The sequence below is a fragment of the Cucurbita pepo genome, chromosome 14 (assembly GCF_057944985.1).
Source record: "Cucurbita pepo subsp. pepo isolate OVF chromosome 14, ASM5794498v1, whole genome shotgun sequence".
NCBI classification, from domain to species: domain Eukaryota; kingdom Viridiplantae; phylum Streptophyta; class Magnoliopsida; order Cucurbitales; family Cucurbitaceae; genus Cucurbita; species Cucurbita pepo.
Window position 1 is genome coordinate 4,457,760 of NC_141811.1, and position 27,165 is coordinate 4,484,924.

The 27,165-nt window shown below is 34.5% G+C and overlaps 4 protein-coding genes, 2 long non-coding RNA genes and 1 pseudogene across 9 annotated transcripts; 3 read left to right on the forward strand and 4 right to left on the reverse strand.

Moving 5' to 3' along the window:
- The first annotated feature begins 3,693 nt into the window (after positions 1–3,693).
- Positions 3,694–4,262, forward strand: LOC147789385 (uncharacterized; annotated as a pseudogene).
- On the reverse strand, positions 4,205–9,419 carry LOC111809772 (gamma aminobutyrate transaminase 1, mitochondrial). 2 transcript variants are annotated; one of them, XM_023696197.2, is made up of 19 exons: positions 9,259–9,419; positions 8,681–8,802; positions 8,457–8,541; positions 8,289–8,361; positions 8,098–8,195; positions 7,911–8,003; positions 7,647–7,720; positions 7,512–7,550; positions 7,347–7,435; positions 7,187–7,263; positions 7,028–7,102; positions 6,036–6,083; positions 5,857–5,940; positions 5,674–5,761; positions 5,502–5,580; positions 5,107–5,197; positions 4,949–5,027; positions 4,627–4,742; positions 4,205–4,542 (listed from the first exon to the last, which is right to left on the reverse strand). In XM_023696197.2, exons 1-19 carry the CDS (start codon positions 9,298–9,300, stop codon positions 4,471–4,473), a joined length of 1,524 nt encoding a protein of 507 aa, XP_023551965.1. In that variant the 5' UTR covers positions 9,301–9,419; the 3' UTR covers positions 4,205–4,470. The 2 variants fall into 2 exon arrangements, with proteins under 2 accessions (XP_023551965.1, XP_023551964.1); XM_023696196.2 differs by having other exon boundaries at positions 8,098–8,361.
- Positions 9,420–10,272: 853 nt separating this feature from the next.
- Positions 10,273–14,483, reverse strand: LOC111809776 (gamma aminobutyrate transaminase 1, mitochondrial). The gene is made up of 19 exons (XM_023696201.2): positions 14,343–14,483; positions 14,173–14,258; positions 14,002–14,086; positions 13,838–13,910; positions 13,648–13,745; positions 13,465–13,557; positions 13,199–13,272; positions 13,066–13,104; positions 12,901–12,989; positions 12,740–12,816; positions 12,585–12,659; positions 12,207–12,254; positions 12,012–12,095; positions 11,829–11,916; positions 11,655–11,733; positions 11,267–11,357; positions 11,107–11,185; positions 10,716–10,831; positions 10,273–10,631 (listed from the first exon to the last, which is right to left on the reverse strand). The coding sequence occupies exons 1-19, from the start codon at positions 14,385–14,387 to the stop codon at positions 10,560–10,562; spliced, it is 1,491 nt and encodes a 496-aa protein (XP_023551969.1). The 5' UTR covers positions 14,388–14,483; the 3' UTR covers positions 10,273–10,559.
- A 1,606-nt stretch (positions 14,484–16,089) lies between these two features.
- Positions 16,090–20,317, reverse strand: LOC111809773 (vanillin aminotransferase). The gene is made up of 19 exons (XM_023696198.2): positions 20,166–20,317; positions 19,989–20,065; positions 19,794–19,878; positions 19,630–19,702; positions 18,943–19,040; positions 18,780–18,872; positions 18,574–18,647; positions 18,455–18,493; positions 18,291–18,379; positions 18,127–18,203; positions 17,967–18,041; positions 17,760–17,807; positions 17,577–17,660; positions 17,394–17,481; positions 17,220–17,298; positions 16,923–17,013; positions 16,763–16,841; positions 16,452–16,567; positions 16,090–16,353 (listed from the first exon to the last, which is right to left on the reverse strand). The coding sequence occupies exons 1-19, from the start codon at positions 20,244–20,246 to the stop codon at positions 16,282–16,284; spliced, it is 1,518 nt and encodes a 505-aa protein (XP_023551966.2). The 5' UTR covers positions 20,247–20,317; the 3' UTR covers positions 16,090–16,281.
- On the forward strand, positions 19,528–20,412 carry LOC111809780 (uncharacterized). Its single transcript, XR_002817306.2, has 2 exons — positions 19,528–19,666; positions 20,010–20,412. It is a non-coding gene; the product is annotated as an uncharacterized LOC111809780 (long non-coding RNA).
- Positions 20,413–21,626: 1,214 nt separating this feature from the next.
- Positions 21,627–26,069, forward strand: LOC111809778 (uncharacterized). The gene is made up of 3 exons (XR_002817301.2): positions 21,627–21,807; positions 25,612–25,681; positions 25,930–26,069. It is a non-coding gene; the product is annotated as an uncharacterized LOC111809778 (long non-coding RNA).
- On the reverse strand, positions 22,079–26,457 carry LOC111809774 (gamma aminobutyrate transaminase 1, mitochondrial). Of its 3 annotated transcripts, none has more exons than XM_023696199.2 (19): positions 26,158–26,456; positions 25,976–26,067; positions 25,809–25,893; positions 25,645–25,717; positions 25,461–25,558; positions 25,286–25,378; positions 25,020–25,093; positions 24,888–24,926; positions 24,725–24,813; positions 24,561–24,637; positions 24,393–24,467; positions 23,850–23,897; positions 23,664–23,747; positions 23,481–23,568; positions 23,307–23,385; positions 22,914–23,004; positions 22,753–22,831; positions 22,500–22,615; positions 22,079–22,413 (listed from the first exon to the last, which is right to left on the reverse strand). In XM_023696199.2, exons 1-19 carry the CDS (start codon positions 26,200–26,202, stop codon positions 22,342–22,344), a joined length of 1,497 nt encoding a protein of 498 aa, XP_023551967.1. In that variant the 5' UTR covers positions 26,203–26,456; the 3' UTR covers positions 22,079–22,341. The 3 variants fall into 3 exon arrangements, 2 of the variants coding, with proteins under 2 accessions (XP_023551967.1, XP_086973350.1); XM_087117224.1 differs by having other exon boundaries at positions 26,165–26,207; XR_015411635.1 differs by lacking the exon at positions 22,753–22,831 and having other exon boundaries at positions 26,158–26,457.
- Positions 26,458–27,165: the final 708 nt, after the last annotated feature.

The following is a 27,165-nucleotide window of genomic DNA, read 5'->3' on the forward strand; positions in this document are numbered from 1 at the left end:
TTATAACCATAATTTCATATTCTCTTAATCACCCTCGTTATAAACGTAACTTTTATTTACTCTAGCATCACAATTTCTTTCTACGTTTTTATATACTTTAATTTTTTTTATTTTTTTTATATTTTCCTTTTTTTAAAAGGAAAAAATAAAGGGATAGGCTTTTTGGTCACAAAGTGGCGGTCAGAAGCGTAGGCAAATTGGACCGACCAAACCGCCCATTCTATGCGTGCTAACATGACGCCACGGTCCTTTCTTTCCCCCCCGATATCGACCTCTGCAATTTCTTCTCGCTATTCACATTCCCACCCCTCTACTTTATTTATATTACATTTCTTCCCCCCACTACAAATTTTTTTAACCCCTGTTCTTTTCTAAATTGCTTTCACAACCCCATCAATTCATCCAAATTTCGAATTTTAACCTCAATTTTTTAACAATTTTTAATTTATACCCTTAACTCGGGTTACTCTAAATTCTAATAGAATGTGTAAATTTAAATTTTAAATTTTTATAAATAACTAGAAAATAAAAAAAAAAGAGCGAATAAAACTTAAATATAATAATACTCGTTACTATTTATTCGATTATTGGACTTCTCGTTGGTTTACTTTAATCTTTATATGTAGATTTTAGCCGGTTTTAAACAAAATTTAAATTAATTTATTTAATATTAGTTTGAAATTTTAATCGATACAGTTCGAGCGTAGTATTTCTTAGTTTAGCTTCATTTTGTGTCTCTTAGCTATTCGAGATTCAAACTTGTTAATTTAATTTAAATAGGTTAACATAACGAAAAAATTACCATTTAAATAGATAACAAGGAGTTTAAATAGATAACAAGGAGTGAACGGAAAAAGATTTCTCCATGTTAGCTGAACAAGCTAGTGATGTTTGTCTTTGTTTAATTTTTCGTGTAAAAAATGAAAAAAAAAATTAATAAAAATGGATTGAAACGGATAACCTAGTTAAGAAAAGCGTTCGTGCACGCATATACATATATATATATATTTACTTATATGAATTAGGCATTTTTATAATTAATTAGTGGATATCCAATTAAGTAAATCAAGGGTCATTATCCAAACTTTTATAACGTAACGTTTTCTCACACCCAAACATCTCTTTCAACAATTAACAACTTTATTTTTCCTTAAAAAATTATATACAAAAAATAAGAATAAAATAATAAAAATAATAATAAATAGAAGGAAAATGGTGGGACTTGGTCACTTAAATAAAATTTATTTTTCTTAGCTGTATGAATAAAACCATTAACATGATAAGAAAATTAAATACAATTTAAAAAAACAATGCCTTTGTTGATTTCATGATTTATACCTAATTAATTTATTGATTTATCTATAAAAATTTTATTTAATTTTAAAAATATGTTACTATTAAATCGTTATAGATTTTAAAAAACATAGATTAAATTATTATATACTAAAGTTTACCAGACAAATATAATTTTAATTAGTTAAAAAGAATAACAGTGAGCTTAATATATTTATAAATATTTTTATTTTAAAGGAAAAATAACATAAAAAGAAAAGAAAAAAGAAATTCAATTTTCAAGGAATTTGATTAAAGAATGTCTTGGGAAGTTTGACTTTAAATTGGGCATAATTAGCAATTACAAAGATTGGGAGGGGTATTTATGGAAAATTAGGTCAAATTAATACGCTAATTTTTCAATTTCTTTTATACAATCTTGGCGTCTTTGAAAATTATTTTACGTAAAAAGGGCTTAAGAGTCGGTTTTCACCAAAGTAAAAATAAAAAATAAAAAATCTGTAATATTCTTTTACTATTACAATTCTACCCTCCAAAGAGTTTTAACTCGTTGACCGAGTCAACTTTAATAATTTTTATTTTTAACTTCATTAAAAAGATTATTTTGAGTTTTTTTTTAATATAATTTTGTTATGATCAAATTAAACTTAAATTTAGCCCACTAAATAAAATTAATTTTATTATTTGTATATTTAATTAAATTATAGAATCATGGCATATAAATATAACTTTAGTTAATACGAGACAAAAATATATGTCGCTATCATATAGTTATATGTCTCAAATCTTAATCCAAATAATTCTTATAAGATTTTTGTGAATAAAAGTTTATTTTTGGATACTTTGTACTATAAATCATCAATTATTAATCAGATTAATACGTGTGAGACGTGCATGCCAAATTCTACAATTCAATATAAAAAACAAAATAATTATTATTATATTTTGAGCCATATATTTTATTTCGACTCCTAAATTTTTTAAAATAAATAGATTTATTATTGTACATTGTGTTAGCTCTTTTAATTTTTCTAATATTTATTTGTAACGGTAACAAAGCTTAAAAAATAAAATTACTAAAATGTAGTGGGTCAGTGCTGAATAATAATAATGTATTTAAAAGAGGGGGAAAAGTCAGCCTTTGACAGTTGACTGCCAGTGTGTACAAATGGGTATCCACGTCGGCAAATTGGTCCAATAGGTTAGGCGGCATGCGGTGGACGTGGTCAAGTGGAGGTTGACACGTGGAAATTCTCTAGATGCCAAGTGGACGGAAGAGTCAACTTCGTATGAATACTTCAAGCAAGTTGTTTGAACTTTATTGAAATTTTCATTAATTTCTAGAATTAATCGTAACATTATGATATTAATTTAAAAGAAATTAAAAATGGTTTAAAAAAAAAAATTGAATTTAAATATAAACATGAAAAAAAAACCAAACTAAAATATTTAAATTAAATTTAAATTAAATTAAAATTAAATTAAAATTAAATTATAACAAATTTCCTTCTAGTGAAGGAGTGGGCCATGGAGGAATGCAAAAGCTTGGGGAAGGCATAATTATTAAATATTTTTAAATTTGTTGGCAAATATTTTATTTATTTATTTATTTATTTTGGATGTTCATCATATTACCAAAACTTTTAATAGGCACAAAAACAAACAAAATGTTTTGGTGTCTCTCTTCCCTTTTTGGTTTTGTTCTCTTTTCAATCATGGTTGTCAATAAATTTTTATTTTATTTTATTTATTTATTTTAGATAAAATAAAATATTATTGGTTTGATATTTATCATGTCATGTTTATGTAATAAAGGACTCATGATATTTGTGATTTAATTTGGATTGTAATTTAGAATCGTTGTAATCCATTAATGTATTTTAACATTTTTTATTTACTTTAAAGTTATATTTACACGGTGATTCATTATAGTGAGTCATAAAATATTGCTGATTAAGATCATAGTGACTAATTATAGTTGTAAATTATGGGCTAATTAATGTCATAACATATACAAGTTGGAATGTTAAGAGTCTTATTTTGAAGCGGTATAAACATGAAGAATTTTATGTAGTTTGTATGTTATAGTTTGTATGTTAAGAATCATTGTAAATTATGGGCTAATTAATCGTATATCGTTTAGATTGTATGTTAAGAATCATTGAGGTTAGACATGAAGAATCTTGCTCGTGGAGCAATTCGAATATTGAAAAGTGTTATTGCTTGAGATATTTGATAAAGTTTTTTTTTTACAATTTTATGTAGTTTAGATTGCATGTTTAGAATCATTTAAGTTATATGATCGATTTTGCTTGTAGAGTGATTCAAATCTGAAAGGTTCGAGATAGTTTGAGTGGTGCTTTCCTGAATATAATTAAAAATTAATTTGAAAGAATTTAGAGACGTAATAGGGTGAAAGTAAAAGAAAAAATGTGAATTTAATAAACATCTTCATCACTTCTCGAAGAAACTTCGCCTGAAATCAAGCATCGAATCTCCAATAACAGATTTCTTGAGGAAGAAAAGGGATAGATTGCAGCAATGGCGGATTCAGTGCTGGGAATTGTTGCAGCTGCAGCCATCACCTTCTACGCCGCAAGCTTATCAGAGCATCGAGAGGTACCATTCTTTCTTCTTTGTTTTCCTGTCATCTCAAGCCCTAGCTTTCGTCTTGCAGTCATATACAGGCTGCTAATGCTTTCTATGCTTTTACTTTAAGTGTCTGATTTCAATCTCTATTTGTTTTGGCATATGTTTGGTACTTTTTAGACCTATAATTATTGAACCAATTAATGGCTTTTAAATTGGGGGAATGTGAAGAAATCATTCAGAGATTTGGATGAACAGAGGATGAGAAAGGAGGGTTTAAGATGACTTCAAGATCACGAGAGAGTCGAGCAAGAAGGAAGGCTAAGAACTTAAAAGAACTTTTTATTCAACATTACCTTAAGAATCTAGCTGTTGAGTGACATTTCTCACAGCATCCAAGGCTTTTCTACATACTTTGGGGGGGTATCTAGTGTTAAGATTGCAGACATATTACTCATGTCTTATACGCAAGCTGATCAACTTTTCGCCACCAATCAAGCATTTGGTGATCATGGAGAAGGATTTCTTTGTTCCATGAAAGTAGTCAGGATCTGGTACCTTCAGGCTGTTCGTTGTAACTATTTGGAGCTACTTTTGAGCCTTCAATTCCTTCACTCTCTCTTCAGTAGCCTTCAGTGCCTCCCCATAAATGCTGATTAACTGGAAACAAAAACAGTGGATCAAATTCCAGCAGAAGATGTGTTTAAATTGAACCATAGTCTTATTGTTAGCTTTTAGGGATACCTCATCTACTTCTCGAGGGGAGATGATAAATGGTGGAGACATCATTATAGTATCCCCTGCAACACGTACTAGCATACCATTTTCCTGACATTCGGTTCCAAAATATGCACCAACTCCTGTTTATATCAGGCAGATAACAAGCTGTAAGCATAAGTATGACCCTGCCAGATTAAGATGAAGATCGACCTAGTTCATGGGGTTGTGATTTTAGGATTAAGTTGATAAAAAATTATCGAAGATTTAGGCTACTGTGCCTTGATTTAATTTGATCAAAATTCCCATTTAGAGGCATCGCTATCAATGGGAATTACATAAAACATACCCCATTCAGGAGGGAACGGATCATTTGGTGATTTATTGTCTGCAAACTCTGTGCTTAAGATCAAGCCAGTCCCCCGTATCTGCAAAATAATAGTGCTGAAGAACTGAAGATGCCCCAGATTCGCAAGCCAAACTTAATTACGTGAGCAACCCTCTTACCTCTCCAACGATAGGGCTATCAGAGTAAGCTCTTAGGCCATCTTGAAATCTTGAGGAGATGCTATTTACTTGCTCCACTATATTCCTTTCCCTAGAACAAAAGAAAATGAACTTACCAATAAGTTGGTAATTTTTCATATATGCATTGCATCCTATATGTGAGTTTGTATCATAAAAATGTGCATTTATTCTCTTTTACTTAGAACCACTATTTCATCCTCGAACAAGGACACCAATTGAATCAAATAGAAAGGAGGTCCATCTTGATGAACTTCCAGTTTTCTTGTATAAGAAAATTATAGATCTTTGAAACGTTTGTCCACTTTTAAGGTTTCTTTGTCATTCTCAATAAAAAAGAAATAGAACTCAGAAAGCACAGGAGTAGGGGAACATACTTGTATATTTTGAGTGTTTCAATTGCGACAGCACACGAGACTGGGTGTCCAGAATAAGTAAATCCATGAGCAAAGGAACCTGGAAGTATTATTATTGAACAAAACTTATTGGTAAGCTGCACTGAAGATTATTAACAGTGATTAACTAGGTAAGCTAGGTACAATAATATACCAAGCTTGTTGCTTTGAGAGTGAATCACATCAGAGATTTCAGGGCTCACGAGAACAGCTCCAATAGCCATGTATCCCGAGGAAAGTGCCTACAGAATCCAGTCCACTATCAGGCTCAATAAAAACAATGAAAAGCCAAGACTAAACAAGATATCTACTAAAGTTGAATCTGTTCAAACTTCACCTTTGCAAGAGATACAAGGTCCGGTTTAATATTGTATTTATCGCATCCAAACATTGTCCCTAGTCTTCCAAAGGCACAGATTACCTATAAAAAATGTTGAAGACAGTTCCTGGTTTACATTGCAATTATTATTGTAAAAATGCAAAATGGTGAAGAAAAAAATTGCAATTAGCAAGTACCTCGTCGGCAATGAAAAGTATATCATACTTCTTGAGCACAGGTTGGATCTGCAACATAAATAAGACATACTTCATTCTTCCCTTCATGTTCTCCTTATTTTTGTTATTAGAAAGTATTTGCATCAATAATTAGAACATTAATAACAAAGGCAAGAAATTGAATCATGATTCATATGTAGACTGTTAGTTCATATGTTGGTCCGTCTCTAGTGCTAGACTTTGATGACTTTTAAATATTTAGATGCCTTTTACTTTTCCTTGCAGGTATTATAGAAATTGACTTGTACTGCGGATGTGAAGGCTTAGCATCGAAGGAGAGAACAGATGGGATATCTGTGACAAACAGTAAATAGTTGGATCTGTTTCACCATTTCAAGTTGTACCCTAAAGACGAGTCTGTTCTGGAAACAACAAAGAAACCTGGTGCGTAACCATTTTTTTGCTCCAAAGCTTTTGGATAATTCACCTAATCTCGTCAACAAGATCATGACATAATATTGAAGGAGAAAACAACCATGATGGACCAACAACCTAAATTTTCAAAAACCAGCCGTTGGCTTAGCATTCACGATTAGATAGTAAGGTTGGAGTTTATTCATGTAATTGCGTCAGTAAGCCAATCCTCATAGTTTAGGTTAATTTAAGAAATAATAATTAGACTTCTCCCTAAATATCTTTGCAGTTGAAGTTTTTCTTTCTTCGTTCTTTTTTGTATTTTATTTCTTTATTATTATTAATCAAAGTACTAGTTTATACAATCCTAATTTTGCTATCTGTAATTTTACTATCTCATCTATGCTCCTTCAATATTATGTAATCATCTTATCTAGAAGGAAAGTTAAAGCAAACAACTAGCCAACTGAATATAAAAAGCATAAAAAAGAAAAACGAAACACGAGAGCATAATTAGAAAAAGAAATAAAGAATAGGAAGCTAAACAAGGAAAGTCTTACTGTTGCATACTTCAAAATTTCATGATACAAACAACTTACCTTTTCAAAATAAGTAGCTGGTGGAGGAATCACACCACCAGCACCCATGACAGGTTCGGCGATGAACGCAGCAATCTGAAGTGGAAAACCGGACACGGGAAAAGGGTCAATTATAGTTTCATGCCATATTCTAATTCAAAGTAGAGTATTCAAGTTTACTGTCTCTGGTCCCTCCTTGAGTATAAGGTCTTCCAAGTTTTTGGCTAATCTGGTTGAGAACTCTTCCTCTGTCTCACCTGACACAAGGATGTTTTCAAGTTAATGGCTGAAAAAAAATCAAAGAAATTGAACTACTGTATATTGAAGCATAGATCAGAACCTGGAAGATGGTAACGCCAGTAATGTGGACAATCAGTGTGCAGAACGAATGGAGCAGGAATGTCAAACTTCTGGTGCATTGCTGGAAGGCTGTGAAAAAATATATTCGAGTAACTATTTCTTTTAACAAGAGACATGAGGTATATTTTCTTTTCATTTAACTTACCCAGTAAGACTGGCTGATATTAATGTTGAACCATGATATCTGTTGGATAGAAGGGTGCCATGAAAAGAAAATTACTTGAACAGAACAGCAAAGGAAATTATACGAATGAACATTAGCCAAGTGATTTGAGCTTACGCCTTTGAGCGAGCTATGAACTTCTTCTTATCTGGTCTTCCAAGTGCATTGTTATAGTACCATACCAGTTTGACCTATTACATGTAATTAAGCACATTAAATGGTGCTCAAAATGAATTAATTGGTTGCCTTTGCTGCAAAGATTTTGTAATTTGAGCCCCCCTCAATATATTACTCTGTTTTCGAAGTTATATATATGAAGAAATTCTCATATCGATATTGTATCAGCCATAATATAAAGTTCTTGTCTGGAGTAGAAAGAACCTGAGTATCATTAGCTTCTGAACCACTGTTTGTAAAAAAGACTTTCCCCATTTTTCTAGCTGTGAACATTTCAAGCAGTTCCTTTGCCAGCTCCTATCATACATGAGCAACAAGAGAGTGAAAGTAATGAAAAGTGAGTTCTTTTTATCTAGAAGAGAGCAAAAGAAGTAAAGGTTACATAACGCACCAAAGAAGGCCTCGTAGTACGATTCCAAAAGGAGTGGTAAAATGGCAAGACATTTAGTTGTTTTGTTGCAGCTTCCACAAGTCGTGGTTCATTTCCCCCTACAAATTCCAGCATTGCCTTTACCAACTTACTGAAACTAAACTTTTCAATATATGCAGAACAAGAGTTCGTGTTAGTGCAGATTGTGATACCCAAGGATGTGCACCATAGACCGGCAAGAGAATCAAGGTACTTCCTTCCATTAATGTCATATACATATGAACCCTATATCACCATGGAATTCAAATTCAAATTAGAGTGAACCAAAGAGAGAATGAACATATCTTCTCGTTCATGCTTATAACACACATGACAGATACCTCAGATCTTTCTATAATCAGTGGACTAACATCGGTGGTCTGCCATCCTGCAGTAAAAGGTGCAAGCATATCATGCCCCTTGAACCTGTAATTAAACCATGTTTGTGATCCATGAGAAACTCAATTGACTTTTAGTTCTGTTGTAGACGAAAGTGCAATCATTGTTATCACAAATCATGCTTGAATGATGGAAGGCATAAATAGTTAAAGTTTAACCCTTGTACCTCGAATCCTCTTTTTGTGCAGATGCCTCTGTACCATGTAAGCGGGACAGGAAAGGAGCGAGGACGACACGTTCCCGTGATACTTTTCTAAAAGAAGTGAATGCTTTTGTTAAGGTACCAAACTGCAAAGAGGGGGAAAAAAAAAGTTGTATGTTTTATAATCATACTCGCCTAATAAGCCACAAAGGAAGAGAGAAGCATCATAATCGGACAGGAAATACTACCAATAAGCAGATTCTTAATTGGCATGGCTTAAACAAGGAGAAAAAACAAATTATAAAGTTCATAGAATTTATGTCTGCCAACAGTTCATACAGTATCAATTCCTAGAATCTGGGAGCTGACAAGGATTCATAATCAACAAAATAATTATATTGGTTTCCAAAAGTATTGTTCTAACAGGCATTTGATCTTGATTTCTGATAGGAGCTCGGTAATCTGAAACAATGGAAGAAGATCTTCTAATTATCAGAGATGGAAAAGTCAAGCGGCTCCATGAAAAATCAAGGAAACAAAATGGGTGGTTGAGATTTCCACATAGTTTGGATCGAGCAAGAATTGGGCGTTTGATTTGTTACCTGAGGCCTGAGAGTGCAACGAAGGAGGTGGTTGACGGCCATTGTTAGAGGGCCTCCGGAAGAATGCGAGCGAGGAATGGAGCTCAAATGGCCGCAGAGAAAGAGATGAGAAGGACGAGGGAGGAGGGGGGGCTGCCTCGTCTCATATAATACGAGTGAATTTAACGACAAAGTTGGAAGAATCGAGCTTTCCCTTCAACCGTATCCTTAACTGATTTATGTGTTCGAATTTATTTATTTATTTATTATTATTTTTTTAACGGTTTGATCTTCCAAATTTGATTATATTCTTAATTTAGATTTTATAGTCAAAATCGTGTTTTATAATTTGATACATTTCTATGGTGGAGAATATTTATGAGAATTTTATCAATTTATTTTTAAAAATTATAGGGATAAATTTGTAATTTAATCTAAAGATAAAAACTTTAATAATTATAGTATTTCATAGAGATAAAGTTTTTTTTTTTTAGGGTGGTTTGTGCAGTTTAACATGGACGGGACGAGATAGGATAGGGTGGAAATAAAATATTATTGATTAAAAGAACAAAAGAAGATGTTAGTTATTTAGTGAAGATCTTAACCCATTTCAGAAGGGGAAATCCGCAGAAACCTGGTCTGAAAACACTGAAGCATCGATTTCTTGAGAAGGGAGCAAGGAAGGAAGGGGTAAAGGGATGGATTGCAGCAAATGGGGGTTTCAGTGTTGGGCGATGTTGCAGCCGCCGCCATCACCGGGCTTCGAGAGGTACCTTTCTTTCTTCCTTCCTTCATTCTTTTCCTGTCATCTCAAACCCTAGCTTTCGTCTTACACCCATACAGATTGCTAATGCTTTCAATCTATATTTGTTTTGGTATATGATTGATTCTTTTTAGACCTAGAACTATAAATCCAATTCATGCTTTTAAATCGGGGGAATGTGAAGAAATCATTTAGAGATTTGGATGGATCAGAGGATGAGAAAGGAGGGTTTAAGATGACTTCAAGTTCTCGAGGAAGGCGAGAGCACAAAGGAAAGCTAAAAACTGAAACAACTTTTATTGCAAGAAATGAGCAATTTTACTTTGAAATCCATATCAAGCTGATGTTATTCAACATCCAAGGCTTTTTATAACTTAAAAGTTCAGAAACAGCTTGATATCTTAGACGAGATTTCAGGCATATCACTCATATCTTAGACAAAAGCTGAGTAACTATTCATCACCATCAAGCATTTGGCCACCACGGAGAAGGATTTATTTGTTCCTTTAGAGTAGACAGGATCCGGTTCCTTCAGGCCGTTTGTTGTAACCATATGCAGCTACTTCTGAGCCTTCAATTTCTTCACTCTCTCTTCGGTAGCCTTCAGTGCCTTCCCATAAATGCTGATTAACTGGAAACAAAAACAGTGGATTAAATTTCAGCAAAAGATGTAAAATTGAAATTCAATCGTAATCTTATTAGCTTTTAGGGATACCTCATCAACTTCTTGAGGGGAGATGATAAATGGTGGAGCCATCGTTATAGTATCCCCTCCAGGACGTACTATCAAACCATTTTTCCGACATTCAGCTACAAAATATGCACCAACTCCTGTTTATATCAGGCACATAACAAGCGGGTAAGTAAAAGCATGACCCTGGCAGATCATGATCTACCTCATTACTGGATTTGTGATTTTTGGGTTAAGATGATGTAAAATTATCAAGATTTATAGGCTACTACTGTTCATTCCTTTTTTCAGACTAGGATTATTTGATCCAAATTAACAGATGCTTTTTGTTTTCAAGACATTCAAAGCCAAGATGTTTTCAAGATATAAGCCATTAAGATGCTATCACTAACTATGGTAATTACATAAAACATACCCCATTCAGGAGGGAATGGATCATTTGGTGATTTATTGTCTACAAAATCTGTTCCTGACACCAAGCCAGTCCCCCTTATCTGCAAAACCATAGTTGCTGAAGAACTGATTATGCCTCAGATTCACAAGTTAAACTTAATTACTTGAGCAACTCTCTTTACCTCTCCAACGATAGGGCTATCAGAGAAAGCTTTTATGCCAACTTGAAACCTTGGGGAGATGCGTTTTACTTGCTCCACAATATTCCTTTCCCTACATGAAATGAAATGAACTTACCAATATTGTGGTAAGTAAACATATGTATTGCATTCTACATCCTCAAACAAGGATACTGATTGAGTTTCTATGTTCTCTTTATACTTCAAATCATCCTCAAACAAGGACACTGATTGAATCAAATGAAAGTATGCCATCCACTTTGACAAACTTGCAGTTTTCTTGTACCAAAAAATGATGGATGTTTGAAGTGTTTGTCCATTTTAAGGTTTTTTTTTTGTCATTCTGAATGGCTAAGAGTAGAAATCCAAAAGCACAGGTGTAGGAACGTACTTGTAGATCTTGAGAGTTTCAAGTGCAACAGCACATGCTGTGGGGTGTCCAGAATAAGTAAATCCATGAGAAAAGGAACCTAGAAGCAATATTATTGAACAAAAAGAATAGGTAAGGTACTGTACTTGAAGATTATTAACAGTGATTAACTAGATTATTGTATAAGTAATATACCTAGCTTGTCACTTTGAGAGTGAATGACATCAGAGATTTCAGGGCTCACGAGAACAGCTCCTATGGGAATGTACGCCGAGGAAAGTGCCTACAGAGTGCAGTACACTAACAGGCTCAATTAAAACAATGGAAAGCCTAAACTAAGCAAGATATTTGTTAATGTTGAATCTGTTTGAACTTCACCTTTGCAAGAGATACAAGGTCTGGTTTAATATTGTATTTATCGCATCCAAACATTGCCCCTAGTCTTCCAAAGGCACACATTACCTGTAGGAAAAAAAAAAAAAAAAGAATTGAACACAACTCCTGATTTATATTAAAATCATTCTTGTAAGCAAGGCCAAATGGTGAAGACATAAATTGCAATTAGCAAAGTACCTCATCAGCAATAAAAAGTATATCATACTTCTTGAGTACAGCTTGGATCTGCAACATAAATGAGAAATAATCATAGCGCCATCAATAGGAAAATCTAAGGCCTTGAACATTAGCCAATATTGGAGGAGTTGGGGACAAATCAAAGATGGAATGTCCGTGACAAACAGTTGGATTAGTTTGTTCCAAAAACAACAAAGAAACCTAAGATCTACGGTGAAACTGGGTTCCTTGATTTATCTGTATTCATTTTTCAATCATTTATTCCTCACACCCAGGAGCATCCAAAAATATTGTAGTCTTATATGATATCAGCCAAACAAGGAAAGGCCTACTGCCCCATACTTTTACTTTAAGCATTTCATGATTCAAAGAACTTACCCTCTCAAAATAAGTTGTAGGTGGAAGAATAGCACCACCAGCGCCCATGACAGGTTCAGCGATGAACGCAGCAATCTGAAGTGGAAAACCAGACGGGAGAAGGGTCAATTATGGTATCATGGCATTATCTAAATCAAAAGAGTATTCAAGTTTACCGTCTCTGGTCCCTCCTTGAGTATAAGATCCTCTAAGTTTTTGGCTAATCTGGTTGAGAACTCTTCCTCTGTTTCACCTGAGATATGGATGTTCTTAAATTAATGGCTGGAAAAGAATCAAATAAATTGAACAACCTGTATACCCAAGCATAAATAAGAACCTGGAAGATGGTAACGCCAGAAATGTGGACAATCAGTGTGCAGAACAGATGGAGCTGGAATGTCAAACTTATGATGCAAATCTGTAAGACTGTGGAAAAATATATTCGAGTAACTATTTCTTTTAACATGAGACATGAGGTATATTTTTATTTCATTTAACTTACCCAGTAAGACTGGCTGCTATTAATGTTGAACCATGGAAGCTGTTGGATAGAAGGGTGTAAGGAAAATAAAATTAATTGGACAGAACAAAGGAAATGATACCAATCAAATATTAGTAAAGCGATTTGAGCTTACGCCTTTGAGCAAGCAATGAACTTTTTCTTTTTTGGTCTTCCAAGTGCATTGTTATAGTACCATACCAGCTTGACCTATTACATGTTTTTAAGCACAAAATGAATTAATTGGTTGTATTTGTTGCAGAGCTTATAAAGGAATGCTTTCACAGCTAATAAATCTTGATGTTTTAGTCACGGTAGTTTAATGGTTTTCTCTTTGTTTATTTGCTATATTTATTCCCTTGGGAATCGAAATTGGATGCTTGAGTTTAGAATAGAAAGAACCTGAGTGTCATTGGCTTCTGAACCACTGTTCGTGAAAAAGACTTTTCCCATTTTTCTAGCTGTAAACATTTCAAGTAGTTCCTTTGCCAGATCCTGCCATTTATGAACAAGAAGAGGGTGTAAGTAAAAAAAAGTGCTTTCTTTTTATCTAAAAGAAAGCAAAGTATTGGTTAAGTAGCATACCAATGAAGGCTTGGTAGTATGATTCCAATAGGAGTGGTAAAACGGCAAGGTATTTAGTTGTTTTGTTGCAGCTGCCACAAGTCGTGGTTCATTTCCCCCTACAAATTCCAACATTGTCTTTACTAACCTACTGAAACTAAACTTATAATATATACAGAACAAGAGTTCGTGTTCATGCAGATTCTGGTACCTAAGGATGTGCACCATAGACCAGCAAGAGAATCAAGGTACTTCCTTCCATTAGTGTCATATACATATGAACCCTGTATCACCATGGAATCCAAATTCAAAGTAGAATGAAAAAACAATATCTTCTGTCTTATTATCCATTCGTTTAACACACACGAACATTACCTCTGATCTTTCTATTACTAGTGGATTTTCATTTGTGCACTGCCATCCTGTAGTGAAAGGTGCAAGCATATCATGCCCCTTAAACCTGTGATGAAACCATATTTATGCTTAAACCATGTAGAAGAGTGCAGAGAAGGAATACATAATTAGTTTAAGTTTAACCCAATGTACCCTGAATCCTCTCTTTGTGGTGAAGCCTGTGTACTTTGTAAACGGGACAGGAAGGGAGCTAGGATGACATATTCATGTGCGACAGACTATATAACCAAGAAGTAGGATCATATCAAATGATAAACGATACGTAATATGAAGATGATGAATTAGGCATTTGATTTTGTTACCTGAGACCTGAGAGTGGAACGAAGAAGGTGATTGATGATGGCCATTATGGAATGGTCTCCTCAAGAATGTGTTCTCAGACTTCAAATGGTTACACACACCCTCTCCTTTCTCCAAGTCTTTATAATATTTGGAGCTACTGAGATAGAGACTAGTTTTTAAGGATAACAACTCCAACCCTTAGTCCACGTTTTTTTAAATTCACCACTACACTTACCCCACTTACCTTTATTAATTACTTAATACAGATTTATATTTATTATTTATTGTTGCATTAATGCATAATTATTCGTTAATGAATACTTAAGTATAAATTAGTTTGCACTCACATGTGTAGTCTTTAAGAGTTATGGCTAACAATATAGTATATATATATATATATATATATATATATATATATATATATATATATATATATATATATATATATATATATATATATATATATGTTTCAATTTTATTACGTTAGGAAATAAAACGTTTTTAAGAAAAAATTATAATTACCCTTTTATTTTAAAGAAACGATTTAAAAAAAAAAAAAATCATTTTTGGTTGATTTATTCCTAATAATAATAAAAAAAGAATGGAAGAAAAATCTTCTAAAAATGTTTATTAAAATCTAAGGAACTAATTTTTATTTGGGTTTATTAATTTTAAAACAAGTGTAAAAGGAACAATTAAAAAAGAAAAAACTCTTTAATATATATTTTTTCTAAGAAATCAATTTTTTTTTATTTTTCTAAAAAAGGGAAATGGAGTAATTTTTATTAAATGCAAGGTTTCATTATATGGAACAATTTGTATTTTATTGTTTTTTTATTTAAAGAAATGTATCAAAATGAAATCTGGCATCCCAAGATTTTGACTTTTCAGGCATCTCTAAAATTTTGACTTTTTTAAGCCGTTGAAAAGTTTGTTTATGGCACATTAAATTTTTTTAGTCAATGTCATTGTTTATTACAAGCTGATATTCAGTATCACTACATTACTAAATTCCCACTATACTTTTTTAAGACATACATGCATTTCTCGGCAACTCATGCACATCATTGCCTCGACTGCTTCTATGTAAGCGTCATTTGAAAAGAATTAAAGTAGTATAAATGAATATAAAAATACTTAGTAATTAGCTTACTTGTAGTTCTCAATTCCATCTTAAGTTATGTGTCATTGGTTCGTTCGTTCTTTCTGTGTCTTATTCATATTAGGAGTTAGTTCCTAAGATCTTCTTAGGTTATTCGGTAGGTCTACTTAACTCATCTAAATTCAACTTAGGGTCATGACGCGGTAACCATAAGTTCTCTTTCTTTATCTCTAATTGGGTTGTCGGTTCTCGTGATTCGTCTCTAGGGATCTAAAAGTTCTTGCTTAGGTGTTCTACTAGTCCCTTTCACCACCATCATCATCAAAGACATCATTGTTATTATTATCATAGATATCATTGTACTTACCATCTTAGGTATCATTGTTATTATTATCGTAGACATCTCGACTTATCAAACCCTAGTCTCCAAATTATGGAGATTGAGTTCCTTCTGCCACGACCCCTTCTTCCTTAATCAACCTCCGAACACCTCTTAAACTCATCCGTCCTCACTCGAGCCACAAACTGTTGCTATGTTATGTGGGCAACGAAAATGGTACGTTAATGCTTTCAATCTCTATTAGTTTTGGTATATGTTTGATTCTTTTAGACCTAGAATTATAAATCCAATTCATGGCTTTTAAATTGGGGGAATGTGAAGTGAATGGATCAAAATATCAGGCTGCTTTTATTCAACATCCAAGGCTTTTTTATATCTCACAAACATACCCTTTTAATTAGACAAAAGCTTATTAAGGAAGCATTTGGCCATCACGGGGAAGGATTTATTTGTTCCTTTATAGTAGATAGGAGACAGGATCCGGTTCCTTCAGGCCGTTTCTTGTTACCATTTGCAGCTACCTCTGAGCCTTCAATTCCTTCACTCTCTCTTCAGTAGCCTTCAGTGCCTTTCCATAAATGCTGATTATCTGAAAAAGAAAAAAAAAAAAAACCCCCCATTGGATCAAATTCGATCAAAGATGTAGAATTGGAACTCAATCAAAATCTTAGTAGCTTTCAGGGATACCTCATCAACTTCTTGAGGAGAGATGATAAATGGTGGAGCCATTGTTATATTATTCCCTGCAGGACGTACTATCAAACCATTTTTCCGACATTCAGATCCAAAATATGCACCAACTCCTGTTTATATCAGGCACATAACAAGCTGTAAGCATAAGCATGTCCCTGGCAGATCAAGATCTACCTTATTACTGGATTTGTGATTTTGGGGTTAGGTTGATATAGAATAAGATATTCAAACTTGGCTCTGAGACCCTTTTCAAGATATAAGCCATTAAGATGCATCACTAACAATGGTAATTACATAAATCATACCCCATTCTGGAGGGAATGGATCATTTGGTGATTTATTGTCTACAAAATCTGTGCCTGACACCAAGCCAGTCCCCCTTATCTGCAAAATCATAGTTGCTGAAGAACTGAAGATGCCTTAGATTCACAAGTCAAACTTAATTACTTGAGCAACTCTCTTTACCTCTCCAATGATAGGGCTATCAGAGAAAGCTTTTATGCCATCTTGAAACCTCGGGGAGATGTGATTTACTTGCTCCACAATATTCCTTTCCCTGCAATGAAATGAAATGAACTCACCAATAATATGGTAAGTAAACATATGTATTGCATTCTCTATGACAATTAGACCTTGACAAAGTTACAGTTTTCTTGTACTGAAAAATGATGGATATTTCAAATGTTTGTCCACTTATGAGGTTTCTTTGTCATACTGAATGACAAAAAGTAGTGATCCATAAGCACAGGTGTAGGAACGTACTTGTAGATCTTGAGTGTTTCAAGTGCAACAGCACATGCGGTTGGGTGTCCGGAATAAGTAAATCCATGAGAAAAGGAACCTGTAGGCAATATTATTTAACAAAAAGAATAGGTAAGGTACTGGACTTGAAGATTATAAACAGTCATGAACTAGTTTACTGTATAAGCCTTATACCTAGCTTGTCGCTTTGAGATTGAATGACATCAGAGATTTCAGGGCTCACAAGAACAGCTCCAATAGGCATATATGCCGAGGAAAGTGCCTACGGAGTGCAGTACACTAACAAGCTCAATTAAAACAATGAAAAGCCTAAACTAAGCAAGATATTTATTAAATTTGAATGTGTTCGAACTTCACCTTTGCAAGAGATACAAGGTCTGGTTTAATATTGTACTTATCGCATCCAAACATTGCCCCTAGTCTTCCAAAGGCACAGATTACCTATAGAAATTAAAATTGAAGACAACTCCTGATTATATTAAAATCATTCTTGTAAGTAAGGCGAAATAATGAAGATAGAAATTGCAATTAGCAAAGTACCTCATCTGCAATAAAAAGTATATCATACTTCTTGAGCACAGCTTGGATCTGCAACATAAAGCAAAAAAAAGATCATGGTGGCATCAAAAATATTGTTGTCCTCCAAGCTTTTGGTTTTAGTTCCCTTAATCCCTTCAGCACATTGAAGACATGGAATGCAAAATTAAAATAGACTAAATATAAAAGGAGAAAAATGGAAGAGCTTACCTTCTCAAAATAAGTTGTAGGTGGAAGGATCGCACCACCAGCCCCCATGACAGGTTCAGCGATGAATGCAGCAATCTGAAGTGGGAAATTAGACAAGGGAGAAAGGGTCAATTACGGGGTATCATGTCATATTCTAATTCAAAGGAGTATTCAAGTTTACCGTCTCTGGCCCCTCCTTAAGTATAAGGTCCTCCAAGTTTTTGGCTAATCTGGTTGAGAACTCTTCCTCCGTTTCACCTGACACAAGAATGTTCTTAAGTTAATGGCTGGAAAAAAAGAATCAAAGAAATTGAACCAACTGTATATGGAAGCATAGATCAGAACCTGGAAGATGGTAACGCCAGTAATGTGGACAATCAGTGTGCAGGGCGAATGGAGCTGGAATGTCAAACTGCTGGTGCATACCTGGTAGGCTGTGGAAAAATATATATTCGAGTAACGATTTCTTTTAACAGGAGACCCGTGGTATATTTTTATTTCATACTTACCCAGTAAGACTGGCTGCTATTAATGTTGAACCATGGTAGCTGTTGGATAGAAGAGTGTAAGGAAAAGAAAATTAATAGAACAGAACAACAAAGGAAATGATATAGATATTTGAACTTACGCCAGTGAGCGAGCAATGAACTTTTTCTTTTTTGGTCTTCCAAGTGCATTGTTATAGTACCATACCAGCTTGACCTATTACATGTTTTTAAGCACAAAATGAATTTATTGGTTGCATTTGTTATAAACCTTGATGTTTTAGTCACTTTAGTTTGTCAGTTTTTTCTCTTTATTTCCTCTGCTTATTCTCTTGGGAGTAGAAAAAACCTGAGTATCATTGGCTTCTGAACCGCTGTTTGTATAAAAGACTTTCCCCATTTTTCTAGCTGTGAACATTTCAAGCAGTTCCTTTGCCAGCTCCTGCCATGTATGAAAAGTGAGTTCTTTTATCTAAAAGAAACCAAAATAAGTTTAAGGTTGAATAGCATACCAATGAAGGCATGTTAGTATGATTCCAAAAGGAGTGGTAAAACGGTAAGGTATTTAGTTGTTTTGTTGCAGCTGCTACAAGTCGTGGTTCATTTCCCCCTACAAATTCCAACATTGTATTTTACTAATGTAACGACCCAGATCCACCGCTAGCAGATATTGTCCTCTTTGGGCTTTCCCTTTCGGGCTTCCCTTTAAGGCTTTAAAATGCGTCTGCTAGGTGAAGGTTTCCACACCCTTGTAAATGGTGGTTTGTTCTCCTCCCCAACCAATGTGGACATCATAATCCACCCCCTTCAGGGCCCAGCGTCCTCGTTGGCACTCTTTCCTTCCTCCAATCGATGTGGGCCGCCCCCAAATCCACTCCCCTTTGGGGCTCAGCGTCCTTACTAGCACACCGCCTCGTGTCTACCCCCCTTCGGGGAGCAGCGAGAGGCTGTCACATCGTCCGATGTCTGGCTCTGATACCATTTGTAACGACCCAGATCCACCGCTAGCAGATATTGTCCTCTTGGGCTTTCCCTTTCGGCCTTCCCCTCAAGGCTTTAAAACGCTCTAGGGGAAGGTTTCCACACCCTTATAAATAGTGGTTTGTTCTCCTCCCCAACTAATGTGGGACATCACAACCAACTTAACTACACTTTAATATATGCAGAACAAAAGTTCGTGTTGATGCAGATTGTGGTACCTAAGGATGTGCACCATAGGCCAGCCAGAGAATCAAGGTACTTCCTTCCATTAGTGTCATACACATATGAACCCTGTATCACCATGGAATCCAAATTCAAAGTAGAATGAAAAAACAATATCTTCTGTCTTATTATCCATTTGTTTAGCACACATGAAGGTTACCTCTGATCTTTCTATAACTAGTGGATTTTCATTTGTGCACTGCCATCTTGTAGTAAAAGGTGTAATTATATCATGCCCCTTAAACCTGTAATTGAAACATGTTTATGCTCAAACCATATAGAAGAGTGAGTGTAGAGAAGGAATAAACAGTTGAAGTTTAATCCAATGTATTCTGAATCCTCTGTTTGCACTGACGCCTGTGTTCCATATAAGCAGGACAGGAAGCGAGTCGGGACGACATATTCCGAAGCTCGTCTTGAAGATGCAACCGACTATAACCAAGAAACAGATTCATATCAAATGATAAGAACAAGGGACAATAAGAACATGAAGAAGAAGACGATGAATCGGGCGTTTGTTTGATTTTGTTACCCGAGACCGTAGAGCGGAACGAAGAAGGTGATTGATGATAGCCATTGTAGGATGTGTTCTCAAAGCTTCAAATGGCTGCATACACACACTCAGAACATAAGAGCTGTGATATTTAACCACAAATTTGGAACTGAATTAGCTTGCTGTTCATCCTTCCTTTTTCTCCAATTCTTTATAATATCTTGAACTCATTAAAAATGTTTGTATTTATTATTTATTGTTGCATTAATAAATTAATTGGCACTCACATGACTGACACAATATAAGATTTTTAATATTTAATTTTTAAATCTTTTAAATTTAAATAATTTGTTTAAATTTAATTTGACATCTTAAAATAAATTTATCCAATTCCAACGTTTTGTATTTTTTATTATATATTATATATTATTTAAATAAACTTATTTCCCAATTCCAAGATTGATCTTTGAACGTGATGGATCTCAAAATATCGGCATCTCTTTTCTCCACCGTCCGATGTTGTTCCTTTTGGCGCATTAAAAAACAAATTTAATTAATATATATTTTTAGTCACATAGAAAGCTTAGCCTAATAATATATAATTTCCATTTAAGACACGTGTCCAATAAAGCTGTCACGTGATGTATTATTGTCGTGCTAATTAATTAATTAATTATGATAGTAATTATTAGTTAATTAAAAATTAATTATTAGTAATTGATTGGGATTACTCGTTTATCGTTATCCAAAGTCATTTACTTAGAGATGTTGTTAAAGAAAACCCTTCTCATTATGTTTTTGCAACTCCTACAATTAATTAAGTTTAACTATGTTAGTTAAGGAGGACAATATTGGTATTATGGTAAAAAGTAAAGGGCAATATGGGTAGGTAAAGATTTTTTTCTTTTTAACTACTTTTGATACTCTTAACGAATATGTGCCACGTGTCACGTACTCTTCGATTGTCATGCTATCTATGGACTACATAAGATCACGAGCTTCACGACCTTAGGAGGCAAAGTTCTTTCATCATTAAACCAGTGTTTACTTTTCTTCATTTGTGACTCTAGTTGGCTTAGACCCTTATTCGAAAGACTCGGGCTCGAAGTAAAAAATGACATAAAGGATATTGAAGACACAATTTACAATGACGACTAACTGATGATGAAGTAAAAATACATGACTGAGTTTATAAAAAAGACATGAAATTTGAGAAATTAGAGTCTGATATGGAGACCCTATGTTCTTTTTCTTTAGCCTTAATTGGATTCTTCCGTTCTCGCGGTTTGTCCTTAGGATTCTAAGGGTTTTTATTTAGGTGTTTTACTAGTCTGTTTTATCATCATTGTTGTTTGATCTCATGTCGGTTGGGGAGTTACACGAAACACCATCTGTAAGAGTGTGGAAACCTCCCCAGCTCGAAAGGGAAATCCCAAAAAAGACAATATCAGCCGGCAGTGGGCTTGGGTCGTTACAAATGTCATTATCATCATTAGCCTATGACTAGTAGGCTCTCGATGGGCTCTCACGCATCCAACCAATAGTTCTCATAGTTCTGATCGTATTGTCTATATAGACAGTGATTCTCACATTCTCTAAGGAGAAAATGGATGGATTGTCGCAAATGGGGGTTTCAGTGTTGGGCGATGTTGCAGCCGCAACCATCACCGGGCTTCGAGAGGTACGTTTCTTTCTTTCTTCCTTCCTTCCTTCTTTTTCGGTCATCTCAAACCCTAGCTTTCGTCTTACACCCATACAGACTGCTAATGCTTTCAATCTCTATTGGTTTTGGTATATGTTTGATTCTTTTTAGACTTAGAATTATTAAACCAATTAATGGCTTTTAAATCGGGGGAATGTGAAGAAATCATTCTGAGATTTGGATGGATCAGAGGATGGGAAAGGAGGGTTTAAGATGACTTCAATTTCTCTAGGAAGGCGAGAGCATGAAGGAAAGCTAAAAACTCAAACAACTTTTATTGCAAGAAATATTTCCGAAAATGAGCAATTTTACTTTGAAATCCATATCAAGCTGATGTTCAGAAACAGCTTGATATCTTGGACACGATTTCAGGCATAACACTCATATCTTAGACAAAAGCTGATTAACTATTCATCACCATCAAGCATTTGGCCACCACGGAGAAGGATTTATTGTTACCTAAGAGTAGACAGGATCCGGTTCCTTCAGGCCGTTTGTTGTAACCATATGCAGCTACCTCTGAGCCTTCAATTCCTTCACTCTCTCTTCTGTAGCCTTTAGTGCCTTTCCGTAAATACTGATTAACTGGAAACAAAAAAACATTGGATCAAAGTCCAGCAAAAGATGTGGAATGGAAATTCAATCGTTATCTTATTAGCTTTCAGGGATACCTCATCAACTTCTTGAGGAGTGATGATAAGTGGCGGAGCCATCGTTATAGTATCCCCTCCAGGACGTACTACCAAACCATTTTTCCGACATTCAGCCACAAAATATGAACCAACTCCTGTTTATATCAGACACATAACAAGCTGTAAGCATAAGCATGACCCTGACAGTTCAAGATCTACCCCATTCCTGGATATGTGATTCTGGGGTTAAGATAAGATGCACGACTAAGAATGGTAATGACATAAAACATACCCCATTCAGGAGGGAATGGATCATTTGGTGATTTATTGTCTACAAAATCTATGCCTGATATCAAGCCAGTCCCCCTTATCTGCAGAATCACAGTTGCTAAAGGACTGAACGTGCCTCAGATTCACAAGTTAAAACTTAATTACTTGAGTAACTCTCTTTACCTCTCCAATGATAGGGCTATCAGAGAAAGCTTTTATGCCATCTTGAAACCTCTGGGAGATGCGATTTACTTGCTCCACAATATTCCTTTCCCTGCAAAGGGATGAAATGAACTTACCAATAATGTGGTAAGTACACATATGTATTGCATTCTATACATGTGTTTCGATCATAACAATTACATATATTCTATTTATAGTTCAAATCGTGATTGCATCCCCAAACAAGGACACCGTTTGAATCTAATAGAAAGTGGGTAATCCACCTTGACAAACCTGTAGATTTCTTGTTCCGAAAAATGATGGATTTTTGAAATGTTTGTCCACTTTTAAGGCTTCTTTGTTATTCTGAATGATAAAAAGTAGAATTCCAAAAGCACAGGTGTAGGAACGTACTTGTAAATCTTGAGTGTTTCAAGTGCAACAGCACATGCAGTTGGGTGTCCAGAATAAGTAAATCCATGAGAAAAGGAACCTATAAACAGGATTATTGAACACAAAGAATAGGTAAGTTTCTGGACTTGAAGATTACGGACAGTGATTAACTAGTTTATTGTATAAGCAATATACCAAGCTTGTTGCTTTGAGAGTGAATGACATCAGAGATTTCAGGGCTCAGGAGAACAGCTCCAATAGGCATATATGCCGAGGAAAGTGCCTAAAGAGTGCAGTACACTAACAGGCTCAATTAAAACAATGAAAAGCCTAAACTAAGCAAGATATTTGTTAAATTTGAATATGTTTGAACTTCACCTTTGCAAGAGATACAAGGTCTGGTTTAATATTGTATTTATCGCATCCAAACATTGCCCCTACTCTTCCAAAGGCACAGATTACCTATAGAAATAAAAATTGAAGACATCTCCTGATATAAACATTAAAATCATTCTTGTAAACAAGGCGAAATGATGAAGACAGGAATTTCAATTAGCAAAGTACCTCATCAGCAACAAAAAGTATATCATACTTCTTGAGCACAGCTTGGATCTGCAAGGTAAATAAAATTGGTCATAGTGGCATCAATGGGAGAAATCTAAGGCCTTGAACAGTAGCCAAGATTGGAGAAGTTGGGGGCAAGACGTGTGAGAGTAAAGATGGACTGTCTGTGACAAACAGTTGGATGAGTTTGTTCCAGAAGCAACAAAGAAACCTGTTATTGAGTTCTACCATAGGTTCCATGATCCATCTGTATTATATTTTTCTCATTTTTTGTTCATACTCGAGCATCCAAAAATATTGTTGTCCTCCAAGCTGTTGGTTTTAATCCCCTTAATCTCTTCAGCACACTCATCATGGAAAATGTAAATTATGTAATCCTCTTATAGAACGAAAAATTAAAGCAAACTAAATATGAAAGGAGGAAAATAAAACAGAAATAAGAGAACATAATTGGAAAAAGAAATAAAGAATAGACAACAAAACAAGGAAAGTCTTACTGTTGCCTACGCTTACTTTAAGCATTTCATGGTACAAACAGCTTACCTTCTCAAAATAAGTTGTAGGTGGGAGAATCACACCACCAGCCCCCATGACAGGTTCAGCGATGAACGCAGCAATCTGAAGTGGAAAATTAGACAAAATTAGACAAGGGAGAAAGATTCAATTATGGTATCATGTTATAGTCTAATTCGAAGGAGTATTCATGTTTACCGTCTCTGGCCCCTCCTTAAGTATAAGGTCCTCCAACCTTTTCGCTAATCTTGTTGAGAACTCTTCCTCTGTTTCACCTGACATAAGGATGCTCTTAAGTTAATGGCTGGAAAAAAAAGATCAAAGAATTTGAACCAACTGTATATGATAGCATAGATCAGAACCTGGAAGATGGTAACGCCAGTAATGTGGACAATCAGTGTGCAGAACAAAGGGAGCTGGAATGTCAAACCCTTGGTGCCCACCTGTGATACTGGAAAAATATATTCGACTACTTATTTCTTTTAACAAGAGGCATGAGGTATATTTTCTTTTCATTTAACTTACCCAGTAAGACTTGATGCTATTAATGTTGTACCATGAAAGCTGTTGGATAGAAGGGTGTTAGGAAAAGAAAATTAATTGAACAGAACAAAGGAAATGATGCAAATTAACATTAGCCAAGCGATTTGCGCTTACGCCTTTGACCGAGCTATGAACTTTTTCTTTTTTGGTCTTCCAAGTGCATTGTTATAGTACCATACCAGCTTGACCTATTACATGTTTTTTAGCACAAAATGAATTAGTTGGTTGCATTTGTTGCATTGCTATAAAAGGAAGGCTTTCACAGCTAATAAACCTTGATGTTTTAGTCACATTAGTTTAATAGTTTTTTCTTTCTTTATTTTCCCTGTTTACTCCTTTGGGAATCAGAATTAGATGCTTGAGTTTGGAGTGGAAAGAACCTGACTATCATTAGCTTCTGAACCACTGTTTGTAAAAAAGACTTTCCCCATTTTTCTAGCGGTAAACATTTCAAGCAGTTCCTTTGCCAAATCCTGCCATATATGAACAAGAAGAGAGTGAAAGCAATGAAAAGTGAGTTCTTTTTATCTAAAAGAAAGCAAAAGAAGTTTATACCAACGCAGGCCTAGTAGTACGATTCCAATAGGAGTGATAAAATGGCAAGGTATTTAGTTGTTTTACTGCAGCTGCCACAAGTCGTGGTTCATTTCCCCCTACAAATTCCAACATTGCCTTTACTAACTTAACTACACTTTAATATATGCAGAACAAAAGTTCGTGTTCATGCAGATTGTGGTACCTAAGGATGTGCACCATAGACCAGCAAGAGAATCAAGGTACTTCCTTCCATTAGTGTCATATACGTATGAACCCTGTGTCACCATGGAATCCAAATACAAAGTAGAATGAAAAAACAATATCTTCTGTTTTATTATCCATTCGTTTAACACACATGAAGGTTACCTCTGATTTTTCTATAACTAGTGGATTTTCATTTGTGCACTGCCATCCTGTAGTGAAAGGTGCAAGCATATCATGCCCCTTAAACCTGTAATTACACCTTGTTTATGCTCAAACCATGCAGAAGAGTGCAAAGAAGGAACAAATAGTTAAAGTTTAATCCAATGTACCCTGGATCCTCTGTTTGTGCTGAAGCCTGTGTACTGTATAAGCTGGACATGATGATATGTTCATGTGAAGCTCTTCTAGAAGCAGCAAAGGACTATTACCAAGAAGCATAGGACAAATAATACGTAAGGAGCAGTAAGAAAATTAAGAAGAAAAGGATGAATTGAGCGTTTAATTTTGATACCTGAGACCTGAGAGTGGAACGAAGAAGGTGACTGACAATGAACATTGTGGGATGAACTCCCTCAAGATTGTGTTCTTAGAGCTTCAAATAGATGCACACACATAGGACTAGAGAGTTGAAATTTAACCACAAATTTGTATTCGAATCAATATGCTGTTCATCCCTCGCCTTTCTCCAATTCTTTATTATATTTTTGGAGCGACTAAAATAGAGATGAGTTCTTAACGATAGTAACTCATACTTATTAAGGTATATGCTTCACTTTTTTTTTTAGACTAATCCATGGATTTATTCTTTATTGTTGTATTAATTCTTAAATATTCATTAATTATACTTTAATATAAAATGTTTCAATTTAAAAACGTAAGAAAATAAAACTTTTTAAGAAAAATTCGTTGGTACTTTTTATTTTGAAGGTACAAACTTTTTTATGACGTCACTTATGGTTGACTTTTTTAATTAAAAGAAAAACTTTTATCAAATCAATTTCTTTTATGTGGTTTGTTATTTATTATTTTTTTTTTAAAATGAGAATGGAATAATTTTTATTAAAGGTAAGGTTTCATTATATAGAAAGAATTTGTATTAAAATAATTTGTACTTCGTTATTATAACTATATTTAAAGAGACGAGTTAAAACCAAATCTCGTATTCGATTCTCAAAATAAAGCTTCTTTTTTGTGCTTTAAAAAAAATTATCCACTTGGGAAAGCTTATCCTAAAAATTTAATTCCTTTTATAGAAAATGTGCTAAATAAAGTAGGTGTGTACATCCAACTCGAACTATAAGGGTTGGATTAACTTTTCGGATTGGTTTGTGTTCATTTTTCTGAACCCAAACTAACTCGATTCGATTTCGGGTTCATGGGGCAAAACCCTCAGGTTGACCCGAGCCAAATTAAAATATATAAAATATACTTAGAAATTTATATTAATTATGAGTTTGCCAAAGTGGTACTTTAGGTAAAAAGTTATGGGTAGGTAGAGATTCTTTCTTTTAACTACTTT